We start from the raw sequence: 13,564 nt of genomic DNA, 5'->3' as shown, positions 1-13,564 counted from the left end.
CTATTTAAGACTTTAATCTTTCATATTAAAACCCAAACGTCACCACAGCGGAAGTAAATACAAACCTCTCCTGGCTATTTCCGGTGACGTCACGCTAGCTCTCGATGCTACACGCGGGAAACAGGCGAAGCTGCGCCTCACATCCACAGTAAGATGAAGTTTTTTTTATTCTATTTATCTCATATTTACCAACTGCTCCGGAGACACGTGTGAGTTGTAATAGAGTGTTTTCAGTCCTCGTGCTTCATTCAGACCCACTTTTATTTCCTTTTGCTGAATTAACATCACTTCACTTCTTTACGCCGGCCTAGCTCTGCGGGAGCGTTCGATTTTAAAGTGCGCCGCGTCTCTACGTGGCGGTGCGGTACCCCCGCATCGCTTCTGTGCGTTACAGCACGAGGACTCCGCGGAGCACCGTGTTGTAAAAGAAGCTCACCCAGAGCAGCTAAAGTTAGCCTAGCCATTGTTGCTGGCGCAGCATGGACGTCAGTACATTCCGTCTCCGCTCGCTTTAAAGTGGCGGCTAACGGAAACCGCTGCTAACTGGTTTATGTCAGGAGGAGACAATGGTTGAAACTTTAGTTGAACGTAAATGAGGGCAATGCTAACGTCCACAGACACTAGCTGTTAGCTAGCTGGCATCTCTACTCGAGAGCAGAGATGTCGATATCACTGCAAACAAAAGCTAACAAGAAAAATAAGCTAGTTTTAGTTGTACAGCATCACAACATGGCGGTTTCTTGTCTCTACAGCCTCACCGTGCTTCATCAGTTTGAAGCTATGATGATGATCATGTGATTGTGATCATAATTATTGATAATAATCAATATTTCAGTAATATGTATTTATACACACTGTGTTGTGGGTCATACCACTGACTCCCACCATTAGCCTGCAATGAAACATAACTTCCTTCATTCCCTAAACTGAAAATACACTGAAAAACAATAGGTGTCTGTGTTCACAGGGGGAGATTTAAAGTTTTAAAAAGTCCAAAATATAATAATCTGAACTTTAGGCCTTTTAAAGTCTTTCATATGTTAAAATATTACTTATTAAAATACTTAGGGATTGGTCTTTGTTAACGATCATTTAACACTACTTCTATTGTGCTTTAAAAGGTTTTAATGCATTGTTTGTAATGTCTCCATCAACGAAATAAATATTTATAGTATAGTATATAGTAATAAAACCGCAAACAAGACCGTGGAACTGATAACTGCACCTTCCTTGGCTGTGGGAAAAACTATAGTTACTGTCGCCATAGTTTGAGACATATTGTGGTGTTTAAAGAGTTATTCTCTACTTGGCGACTTCGCCTTCAATTAGAGGGAAGTGTGAGTAATTCTCGGACCCTGATATTCCTCGTCTGTCATAGTTGACATAGGTATTGAATTTAATTCATCGTGGTCTTAAAAATTCTTAAATGTAACTTATTGAAACTTGCAGAAAAAGGCTTTCTTGATGCTTGTTTATTCAATGCATTCTCTTCTGTCTGTCCATAGAACATCATTCATCGCCTGGAGCTGAGATGGGAGACACACTGGAGTTCAGTGACATTTACCAGGAGGTCAAAGGCTCCTGGGTCAGTATCCTCATCAACAACCTCTGCTTTCTGATGTGTAGAGAGGAATCATACTAGATCAGAATACTTTCAATACTCGCTTTGATCTCCTCTTTAATAAGTTTGGGTCAGATACTGCGTAATTCCAGCGCCCCGACCACTGATATCAATATTTTTTGTCTTGTATTGTCATGTAAGGGAGAGAAATATGACATGGTTTCTGAGGTCAAGGTATTATTAAAAGGCTAATCCAGAATTTGTGGGGATAAGAGCCGATGCCGGGGTCTGTGTGTCGTCAAGAAAATAACACGATCTCCGCAGTGGAATTAATTTGTCTCTGCCTGCTGCACTCGGCTGCTCCACCTCTCGTCTGAATAATGTGCAGGATTTGTTGCTGTTGTGAGCACATCTGTGCAGAGAACCTCCCGCTGCGTTGTGCATGTGTGTAAAACAAACTGCGGGTAAAGGCCGGACCCAATTCTCCAGACTACCCGCAGGTCTGTAAACAGGTTAAAAAACACCATGTTGCTAATTTAAAAAAAAGATCATTTAACTACAGTATGATAAGACTGAAATGAGAAAGCTGCTTTGAATTTACTGAGACCTGATCAAAATGACTAATATGCTTCAAAAATACATCAGTGTTAAAGTATTAAACAGATCATCTAGAATAAGGGGTTGATGGGTGTGTGGTTCTAAAGACACCTCCACGCTGAAACTGAAAGTGAAGCTAAATAAAAAGATGTTCAAAATTTTGGAGCAAAGTTTGTTTTGGATTATAAATCTTTTGATCTATAAAATATCAGTAAATGGGTAAAAGATTTGAAGTCTCATGTTGATGATTTCAAATTCAATTTTTTCCGACTGCAAATCAAATGCAAAGATAATTTTTATTATCATAGAAGAAATGGAAAGGAACAAAAAAGTTAATATTTGATAAGTAGGAATGAGAAACCTTTTTGTATTTTTTCTTAAATACTACTTGGAACAATGAATTTACTTTTTTTTTTTTTGAGTAGTTGACATTTTAGCTTCACTGTGGAAAAAGTCTTACTTTAAGCCTCAAACCCCAACATTTAACACAAATTCCATCTCTTTTTGCATCTCTTCTTGCTTCAGAACGACGGCCGGCTGCGCTTCAGTAAGCAAAATGTGGTTTATAAGAGCACCAAGACGGGGAAGGTGGACAGCATCTCGGCTGGTGACCTCAACCTGGCTCAGTGGAGACGAGTGTGTTTAGGTCACGGCATCAAACTGGGCACCAGCTCAGGAAACTTCTACAAATACGACGGCTTCAGAGACACGGTAAGTGTGTTCCGCTCGACAAGACTTAAGATCCGCAGGCTCTGTAAAGTTTTGTTAATTTGTGTGTGTGCAATAAAGAAGTCGTTTTATTGTTTTTAAGGCTTAGGCGTCTCTAAAGCAACAGTGGAATATTACAGACTGACACGCTGCTGTTTTGTTCAGCGCTATGTTTATGACGAAGAATGTAACACAAGCAAGGGGACCACTTCCATCCCACATCTGACATTTCCAAGAAAAACTGTTCCATCTTGCGTAAAGGCCACCACTTGTGTGCGTGCATGCTTTTGTGGGTTGCTATCAAAAGTATGTGAATGAGTAGGCTCTTCTCCCCAAAGCTCCTAATGGGATTAATGAGGGAAACCAGCACTAGCATGTGTGTTCCATAAACAGTGTAATCATCGGCTCATGTGAGTCAGTGTTTATATCAATCCATTGAAACAATTTGGCTCAGAAGACAGACAAGGAAAAAAAATTGTGGTCTTGTTTGTTTTCTATCACTCTATTTTATTTTTTTTTCCTCCATCGCTCTGAGTGTATGGGGAATGTCAGCACACCAGTGAAAGACTGGGATGGAGGAGTGGGTATAACCTGGAGTCCGTGGTTGTGAGAGCCAGCGTCTCCTGGGGTTAATCAGCAAAATTTTTGGTTGGGATGAGATGGATCCTCTTGTCCCGGAGGGCAGGCTGTGATGTCATTGTTTATTATCGCACAGCCAGTGTCGGTAATCGTGAGTTGGCTGGAGGTTTAGCCGCTGGCGAGCTGAGCAGAGGCTTTGATTTATCTGAGTGTCCTTGTGCAAGATGCTGAATCTCTGTCGGAGGAGCCGAGTGTTGTGTAATTGTCGTCCGTTCATGTCACTCACAAGTGTAATATGTAGCTGGCCCAAGACGTCATTGTGTGTGGCATTCTGCTAACAGGGCTCACTTTTTCTTGTGCCACCAAAATGTTTCTGTTTTTAACTAAATCTGGCATTGAACCTGGAGCTTTAAAAAAATAAGTCAGGCCTAAGAAATGTATCAGCGACCATCGTTTCAGTCTCTTGTAAAGAAAAAGTAACGGCTGTCTTTCTGTTTTATATTATTGAAGACTGAATATCTTAGTGTTATAGAGGGTTTGACTAAAACAAGGCATCATATTGACATAAGGAAATTATGATTAACATTTGTCTAAAAGTTTTAAAAGTATATTGATTAATTGCGAAAATGGTCCGCCAGGTCGATGGTGAAACGAATTGTCATTTGCTGCTGTTCCAAATGAATAGTCAGAGTTGTAATCATTTTTTAAATAGAATGGAATAAATAATGTCTATTGAATACTCCCTCTGGAGTAAGTTGGGTGAGTTATATGTTTGTGTTTCTCTGTGTTGGGTAGTGATGGGGGCCTGTGTTTATTATGGTTTAATGAGCTGAGCTAGCCCGATGCAGTATGATGAACTATATCATGTGACAAAAGAAAAAATCTATTGTTTCATATCATGCTCTATTGTTTATTTCTTTTAGTTACAAATCACTCTTTATAGCAATATTCTTCATCAATTGGACAGTGTTTTGCTTTCTACAATACGGCACAGATGCAGGCAGCACAAATAAACGCGGAGTAGAGTAAAATATGCTACATCGCGATATGTTTCGTTATCTGGATAGGAATTGACCGATTTTAGTCATATTGCACAACCCTAAAACGAGAAACAACAAATCTGCCTCAACTGCAATGAGATGTGGAGAAACACTCAGCAGCAGGTCTGATGAGGACACAGTGAACATGCGCACACACACACACTCAAGCACGCATGAACACCAATGGGCCACTTCTGCACAAAGTCAGATTTTATGCATTTACACATCTGCTCACACATGTTCGCCTGTCTAAACAATGCCTTAATCCTGGCTAACATGCACACTGATAGACTTGCTCTCTCTCACACACACACACACACACACTGGGCTCTAATTGGCGATAATAACCTTGTGGATAGGCAAATATCCAGGTGCCTAAACTATGTTTCCCACAGAGTCTCATTCTCTCCCCTGCACACCACAATCATTTCCACATGTGGGGACTACAGTGAGTGTGTGTGTGTGTGTGTGTGATTGACCATGTGTTTGTCACTGTGTGTGAGTACGAGTCCTCTCCAGTTGTAAGCGAGCCTGCAGGATAAATAAATAGGCTGATTGTCAGGGCTGGTGTGGAGGGGAGGCGGACGACGAGGGCGGATGGATTACATTCACCTCCACTGTTCCCAAGTGGCTCAAGCGGCGGGTGCGGTTATAATTGCCTTGTGATTAATTAGCCCCCGTTCCCTCACCCTCTGAGGGTGTTTTGCTAAGCTCTGACCCATGCAGTGCCAGTACGTTTACTGCCTTTAATAACTGAGTCTTTTCTCTTTTTCATTTTCTACTGCTGACACTCATCTACCATCGGCCTCCATCAGGACTTTGAAAAGATCTCCGAGTTCTTCAAGGCGAACTACAAGGTGGAGCTGACAGAGAAAGACATGTGTGTGAAGGGCTGGAACTGGGGAACAGCCAAGTTCTCAGGTACAAATACACATATTTGTATTAACATCAGACAGGGGGTCACTAATTTAAAGTATGTTATGTACTAAACATGAGAAGTAGACTAAGAATCAACTATCAATGTGTAAACATCAGTTCATTCTCAGTGATTAAACTTGTATCAACTTGTAAACGACACATTTGGAAGATGTTCTCTTAGTTTAATCAGAGAAGATACAAAATCATGACACCTGGGTGAACTGAATTTTGCCCTCAATTGAACGACAGCTCAGCAGTAAATCAAAATACTGGAAATACATTGTAAAACTGGAAATGAAGCTGCTGTTGACATTTCTCCCTTGTGTCTCCCACGACAGGACCACAGTTATCATTTGAAGTAAATGACAACTCAGCCTTTGAGATCCCACTGTCCAACGTCTCCCAGTGTGCCACAGGGAAGAATGAAGTCACTCTGGAGTTTCACCAGAATGACGACACAGAGGTGTCGCTCATGGAAGTCCGATTCTACGTCCCTCCCAGCCAGGCTGATGAGCGACAAGACCCTGTTGAAGTGAGGAAGGATGTTCTACGTCCTTTTCTATTCCTTGTTCCTTCTCCATAAAACACATCAGTGGTTTTAATGTTGCTAAAAGTGTGTTTTCTTACAGGCATTTGCCCAGAATGTGTTGTGTAAGGCCGACGTGATCCAGGCCACAGGAGACGCTGTGTGTGTCTTCAAAGAACTGCAGTGTCTTACTCCCAGAGGAAGGTGAGAGATCAACATAAAACACAGTCATGAAAAAGTGGAAAATTTACCATGAAATTACATAAAGTCTCACTTCTTAATGGATTTATTTGTACAAATCTCCTTGCACTTTCATAAATGACACACTGGTAGTTGGATGTCCAGTTTGTTTTAGTTCCATTCTCTCTAAAATGCTGCTTTTTTCTTTTTTCTTTTAGATATGACATTCGTATCTACCCCTCCTTCCTTCACCTCCATGGTAAGACCTTCGACTACAAGATACCCTACACTACTGTCCTCCGTCTATTCCTGCTGCCACACAAGGACCAAAGGCAGATGTTCTTTGTGGTGAGTGGACTTTTGAGTTGACTCTTAACTGAGTGCAACACTCTTTCTCTTCTTCTTCTCTCACTCCTTCCCTCATTTTCTCCACTTATTTTTTCACCCCTTGTTGTCTTTGTGTTGTCTTCATAGATCAGTCTGGATCCTCCCATCAAGCAGGGACAGACGCGTTATCATTTTCTGATTCTGCTCTTCTCCAAGGAAGAGGAACTCAGCCTCACTCTCAACATGAGCGAGTGAGTAAAGTGCACCATGATTTTATAGGTTGCAGAGTTTGTATAAAAGGCCTGTTACATTGATTATAGATTAAAAAAAACAATACCTCATGTGCTAACACATGCTACTTAGTGCAAACTTCCACCAGGGGGAGGCAAAGCTCTAGAGAAGCACATGTCATGTTTTTTCAGCAGCACAATGAAAACCAGAAAGCTGGAGATTAGACCTGTTCCTTTCTTCTGTGTGTCTAACAGAGAAGATGTGGAGCGTCGCTTTGAGGGCAAACTCAGTAAAAACATGTCGGGGTCACTGTACGAAATGGTCAGCAGGGTGATGAAGTCGCTGGTCAACCGCAAGATCACTGTGCCTGGAAACTTCCAAGGGTAGGCCCCTCCATTTCAAAATACACATTCATTGACTTCAGAAAACCTAGTTAACACGCCTAATTCTTCCACAGTCACTCTGGGGCTCAGTGCATCACCTGCTCCTACAAGGCATCCTCAGGCCTCCTCTACCCGCTGGAGAGAGGTTTCATCTACGTCCACAAGCCGCCCGTGCACCTGCGTTTCGAGGAAATCTCCTGTGTCAACTTTGCCAGAGGAACCACCACGACACGATCGTTCGACTTTGAGATAGAGACCAAGCAGGGAAACCAGTATACCTTCAGCAGCATTGAGAGGTGGGGACACTGACTCTTCAATGCAGGAATGTCTGTAATACATTTGTTATACAACAAAAGCAGATCTATCGTGATAGTCAAGAAATACTTGTTTTGTGAGTCTCTACCTGGTTCATCATAGAGGAACCGTTTTATTCATGTTCTGGTGTAAATCATTTCAAGAAGATCCAGTTTTCTGTTAAAGGTGGCCATGTTTTTTTCCTTCTTGACATCCTGGCCACTGGATGAAACCACTTTGTCAAGACTCCACTGTGGTTTCTGGACTCTGCTGCCTTTACCTTAAGCATGAGAACAGAAATGTCATGTACTGATGTAGTGAATGTAAATTTCAGATAAATGTGACAGTTCATTGTGATAGATATAATTTGTAGATATATCATCCACCCCTGTCTTCTTTCCTTTAGAGAAGAATACGGCAAACTGTTTGACTTTGTCAACGCCAAGAAGCTCAACATCAAGAACAGAGGGTTCAAAGAGGTAAAACCCTTCTGTCATTTAAACATTTCCCAGTTTGTAATCAAACATATTATATCCTGTTTGTGAGTTTTGTTCCATCCCACATATTGATGCCTGTTGCTCTTCTCCTGTGTGTCTGTCCTTGTACCCTTGTAGAAGAAGGTGGGTATGGTCATGGGCGTCACGTGTGAAATAGGCACTTGATTTTTACGGTGTGGAGTTATTTCTGCTTGCATGGCGTCCTGCTGATGTATGTTTCTGAGACTGAGGATATCGTCCAATGATCTTGATTTGGTTTGATGTTACCAATACGACTGGTGTAGAACCTGATGAATCTCGGGTGATTTATGACTAATCATGGGATAAGGGGGTGAATGAGTGTGTGAGTGATAATTGTGTGTGTGCGCTGATCTGCTCGTTTGTTTGCATCGTCCTGACTAATGTGTTCCTGGTGGCTTCTGGTGTGCTTTAACACTTCACACAGCTGTCATCATGACCTCTGCCTAAAATGGGCAGTGCTGATGCATTACCCATAATGCTGTCTTCTGAAAGGCCCTGGTTTGTCTGGTAACAAGGCCATCTGTTGCCATGGTGACAGGGTCAGCTGAGCAGGTCGATGAAAGTAAATGGGGCTGTTCTCCATTTCCTGCTGGTCTTTTAGTAATACCTGTGATGACTTGTCATCTGTCTTTGTCCTGAGAGACTCAGATACTGGTGCATGGAGGTGGAATGAGAAGAAAAGTCTTTGTTATTTTAGCAATTGTTATTTGCTAAAGAGGAAGATGTTTCACTAAACTGCTTAAAGTGAAGATAAAGGCTGTCAGCAGGATCGTCCAGTCCACTTAACCACCAATATTTTCAGTTTATTTATTATTTTTAAAGAATAGCCAATGACCAATGTCTCAAGAAAGAAATACAAAATTGGAGGAAAGTCATAAATGACAGTGATATATTCACAGATAATGTATCTCATGCAATTTTGATGATCCAATCTCCAACGTGGGGAGATTTACTGATTTTGCTTCTTTCTCCTGATCAGCATTTTCCTCTATTTTCTAATAATTGAATGGCTAAATAATGAATGAGTAATGAAATCATTAGGACTGCAACTAACCCTTATTTTGATAGTCATTTAATCTGTTAATCGATTAATACTCGGATAAAAAGACAAAATGAAAATTCTTACTATGCACAGTGAAAGTACGACTAGTCAAAATGACGTTGCTGATATCTCTAAAGTTAGTTTTGGATAATCACATTTGTTTAACTAATGTTAAAAATGGCTTGTCCCGCTGAATGTGTTTGTCACTCGCAGCAGACCATCTGCACTGGACTGAATTCATGTCTGTATTTACACAAAACTTAATGAACCAGCTTGCAGCAGGTTGTTGGGCTTTACAATGTAACCACTGAAACAATCCGATGGTTTACTGCCCACACCTCAGGAGACGTTGCCACAGTGTGTGCCCTGTGTTATGTCAGGCCTGACTAATCGATCACTAAATTAGTTGCCAACAATTTTTATAATCGATTAAATTGATTAGTTGTTGCAGCCCTAAAAATGATTATTACTTGTTGATAAAAAAAAATTCAACTCAGACATAATCAATGTTGTGATAAATGTACCGCATGAATGCAAACATTTTAACAGTTGTTGCATATACTGTAAAAGTACAGTATAACACTATTAGGGTATGAATTTGTACCCTGTAACATGAAAGTGTTTTGTTAGTCTGGTTGTTTTGGGGTTTAAGCCCACGTTATGTTTAACGAGAGGTCATGCTATAGACCGGCCATCAAACCCCTGGGTTGATGAAATGTTTCCAGGGGATTTGTCGTAGCTCATAGAAACACTCCTCAGTGGGCGGTGTTCTTGTCTTTTGACCATGCAGTTTACTTTCAGGGCATGAAAGGTAACAAGGACGAGTACAGCGACTCTGACGACGACCAGCACGATGCTTATCTGGAGAGGATGAAGGCTGAAGGCAAGATCAGAGAGGAGGGCAATGACAGCGACGAGTCAGACGGTGGAAGCGGTAAGGGACTGACTTATTATGACAGATGTAAGGAATCCATGATGACTCCAGGAGACCAGGATGTTTGATCGTGGGCTTTTCTGTCTTGTTTCCCCTCCTAGATGAGTCGTTTAACCCGGGAGAAGAAGACGACGACATCGCAGAAGAGTAAGTGACTGTTTTATCAACATTGGTGTCAGCTCATCTGTTCATCTTTTCCTTACTACAAGGTTTGCTTTCTGGCACCCTGGAATCGTTCACCAAGCTAAAGATTTCTTGATTTGTTTGTCCTACTTTGAATCAGGTACGATAGCAATGCCTCAGCAAGCGACAGCAGTGAAGACGGCGACGAAAGCGGCGATGAGGGTGAGAAAAAGAAGAAGGTCAAGAAAGAAAAAGTAGTGAAGGAGAAAAAAGAAAGGAAACCACGCAAAGAGGTGAGAGGGCAAAGAGCGTGGAAGAAAACACTTGAAATATGATTGTGTATTGAGAAAGACCCCATTATATCACACAGATACGTTTATATAACTCTGTATAACTACACATATTTACCTTCTGATTTCCTTCTTCTTTTCAATTTTAAAAGAAAAAGCAGAAGGACCCCGGCGCACCCAAGAGGCCGATGAGTGCCTACATGATTTGGCTGAACGCCAGTCGTGAACGAATCAAGTCAGAGAATCCAGGAATCTCCATCACCGAGATTTCAAAGAAGGCTGGAGAAATGTGGAGACAACTGGAAAAAGAGGATAAAGAGGTGAGGGTGGATGGCAAGAAGAGTAAAAGTCTAATCTCATACAAGTTATTACATTTTACAAGAGTGACAGTTGTAATTTTACATTTTATACTTCAAGCTTTATTCAGAGAGACTCTCAGTGAGTGAAACGGTATTGTGTTCCAAGAGAATAGTTGAAAGTTGTTAGTGTGATCATTTTAAAGATATTCTTTTAGATATATTTAAACTATTGAAATGTCTTTATATTTATAAATCAAACTCAGTCAGTGTTATCCGACCAACCCTGGTAGAGTTTTTGAATTTACCTAAACTCACCTGATGGTAAATTTCAACGTCTGTCCTATTATTCTCTTACACTTTCATGTTTCATTCAGGAGTGGGAAACAAAGGCAGGAGAAGCCAAGAGGCAGTATGAGAAAGCAAAGAAGGAGTACAAAGAGAGTGGTGGTGGCATTGGCGTTGGCGTCTCACCCTCAAGTTCCAAGAAGTAAGAGTTATGACACTCAAGATGTTTTTCTCTGTTCCTTAACACAAGAAGTCTTTAATCATATGTCAATGTGTCACCTGCACTCCTTCAGGGAGAGTAAAAAATCAGGAGGTAAAAAAGACGAGAAGAAGAGGAAGTCTGCTGGTGGAGAGAAGGAAAAGGAGCGAGGAGGTGGCAACGACAGCTTCAAGAGCCGCGAGTTTATCGAGACCAGCGAAGAGAGTTCATCAGACTCTGACCACAAGAGCAAGTCCAAGAGGAAGAAGAAGAAGAAGGTAAAACTCAGAAATGATGGACATCATTGTCCAGCAGACTGCAGCAGGATCCATTATCCACGAATTAACATTAAGCAGCATTCAGTCAGCAATGCAGTGGACATAATTTACACACAATTTGAAAATAGTGATTTTTGCATAAAGTTTAGCAACAGTATGACTACTGAAAAGTCCCAGTGTTGTTTGACTGGCAGGTTTCAAATCATTTCTTGTAACCCAACAGTAAAACCAACACCCATGATCAAGTTTTGCTCCAGTATTAAACTCTAAGTAGGGCCAGCAACATTCAGACTTCACTTAAATGCTTGATTTCAAAATCCAAAAATAACTTTGAAGAGTAGCACTAAAACTGGAGGGAAAAGAAGAGAGGAAATAACTGCAGAAACGAGATGTGGAGAATTTGCAGGTAAGAATGAGAGGGAATAAGAGCTGATGTGCATGGGAGACGGAGATGCAGAAACCTGATCGAGTCTTGGACCACAATGCACGTCTGTCCCATTCTTGTAAATGTGATATTTTCTCAGAGCTAATTCTTGTCCCCCTGACCCCATCCATTTGATGGGATCCATTGTCATCAACACGCCTGTGCACACAGAGTGCTGAAAGAGTGTAGAGATGGAAGGGAGGCGCATTTCTGCGTTGTCATTTCCTGTTATTCATCATTGATCGTCTAGATGTGGATGCTGCTCAGTTTTAAGTTTGTCAGCATTTTACTCCAGACCTCACCACTTTTCAAGTTATGCAATATTCTTAGTAGGTGAAATTCCTTTACTTTTTTGTGACATTAAATGAAAATAGAAGCTAAAATGAGTTATACTAGTAAATTAATGTTGAATGAGTCTTCCTCAAATGTAATGGATAATGTGGAGGCAAGACACATACCTGACAGCTTGTTGATTTTTCCTTTATCTAAACTGGAGCCTCAGATTTCTCCGTTGCAACCGAAGGTGTTAAATCAGACTGGGATTTGAGCCTTTAGTCAGATCTCAGTATCAGTCACATCTTTAACATCTATTTTCACTTTATCTCACATTAAAGAGGAATTCACATTCATCATTTTTGATTCACTGACATTCACACCAATACATCTAATGCTTCTCAATATCTTCTTTATCCAGGAATCGGAAGAAGAGGAGGAAGAGGCGGCTTCCACATCCTCAGTGGAGGAGTCCGACTAAACACACGCTCTTACCCCGTCGTACACACAAAGGACCAATCATTTATACTTTTCATGTTGATGTCACACAAACAGACTGACAGACAAATCAGAAGACTCGAGTTGTTTTTTCTTTCTTCTACACATTTTGCTTCGAGGGTACAACTCGTCTTGTGACAGGCTCTGAAAGCTCATGGGATACTCTAGCAGGTTTCAGTCATATGGTGGTATACTGGTGTACCATTTTATCTCTCCCCCAAATTACTGAAGTTATTTTTATTTTTTTCATCTCAGCCATTAAGATAGTTGTTGTAGATTTATAGCACTGGACAGTGTAGGACTCATTAGTTGATTCATGACGTGAAACTATGTTCTTCTTTTGTAGAGAATCTAAAAAACTGTTTTCCCATGTCATGTTTTCAGGTTGAAATAAATAAATGAAAATTTTGTAAGAAATACTCTGCTGGTTTCTTGTACACTGTTTTCATAATTCTGCTAAGTTATATTAGACACCAGTACCTTTTATAGCACTTTAATATTTATACAGGTTCTTTTTTTATTGTATCTGCTGAGGAAAACTCACTCACTCAGGCTGATAGGACCACTTCTCTGGACATTTGGAAGTTGACTGACCGTCACAATGTCCAAATGGACTCCCTTTTTACTAATCAGTACAGGGTGATATATATTCTTTCCGTTATTTTATAAAACATTTTCCAAATGTGTGCACATTACTGCCCAGGAAGGTTTATGCTCTAAAATGAGTGTTGATGGCATGTGCTAAATTCTGATAACCCACAATGCATCACTCTTAAAATGATGTTTCATATGTGTTCTCAAATGACTGCTCACTCAAGAGTAAACTACCATGTGTCCTATACATATGGGTCCTTGAAAGGGAGCCACATTATAAATATGACATTTGTTTTGGTTGCCTCAGTTTAAGGGTCCTGCACGCTCGGATGCTTTATCATATTGATAAGAATAAGTTAAGACTTACAGGGATACTTGATTCGTGTATGTCATGTACTTTTCCTGCTTTTCCATGTGATCAGTCCTTAAAATGCTCAGAAAATCTATAAATTGGAACATGTAT

At 40.7% G+C, this 13,564-nt stretch overlaps 1 protein-coding gene across 3 annotated transcripts; it reads left to right on the top strand.

The window, feature by feature from the left end:
* On the top strand, window positions 1-12,926 carry ssrp1a (structure specific recognition protein 1a). Of its 3 annotated transcripts, none has more exons than XM_035161911.2 (19): window positions 1-148; window positions 1,506-1,585; window positions 2,684-2,869; window positions 5,301-5,406; window positions 5,742-5,935; window positions 6,033-6,133; window positions 6,328-6,457; window positions 6,584-6,687; window positions 6,922-7,050; window positions 7,125-7,346; window positions 7,751-7,823; window positions 7,959-7,964; window positions 9,706-9,838; window positions 9,940-9,985; window positions 10,122-10,254; window positions 10,404-10,571; window positions 10,925-11,037; window positions 11,129-11,312; window positions 12,431-12,926. In XM_035161911.2, the coding sequence occupies exons 2-19, from the start codon at window positions 1,532-1,534 to the stop codon at window positions 12,488-12,490; spliced, it is 2,142 nt and encodes a 713-aa protein (XP_035017802.1). In that variant the 5' UTR covers window positions 1-148; window positions 1,506-1,531; the 3' UTR covers window positions 12,491-12,926. The 3 variants fall into 3 exon arrangements, with proteins under 3 accessions (XP_035017802.1, XP_035017801.1, XP_035017803.1); XM_035161910.2 differs by having other exon boundaries at window positions 12,428-12,926; XM_035161912.2 differs by lacking the exon at window positions 7,959-7,964 and having other exon boundaries at window positions 12,428-12,926.
* The last annotated feature ends 638 nt before the right edge of the window (window positions 12,927-13,564 follow it).

The sequence above is a fragment of the Hippoglossus stenolepis genome, chromosome 7 (assembly GCF_022539355.2).
Source record: "Hippoglossus stenolepis isolate QCI-W04-F060 chromosome 7, HSTE1.2, whole genome shotgun sequence".
In the NCBI taxonomy this organism is placed as follows: domain Eukaryota; kingdom Metazoa; phylum Chordata; class Actinopteri; order Pleuronectiformes; family Pleuronectidae; genus Hippoglossus; species Hippoglossus stenolepis.
This window is presented reverse-complemented; position numbering and strand designations above follow the sequence as displayed.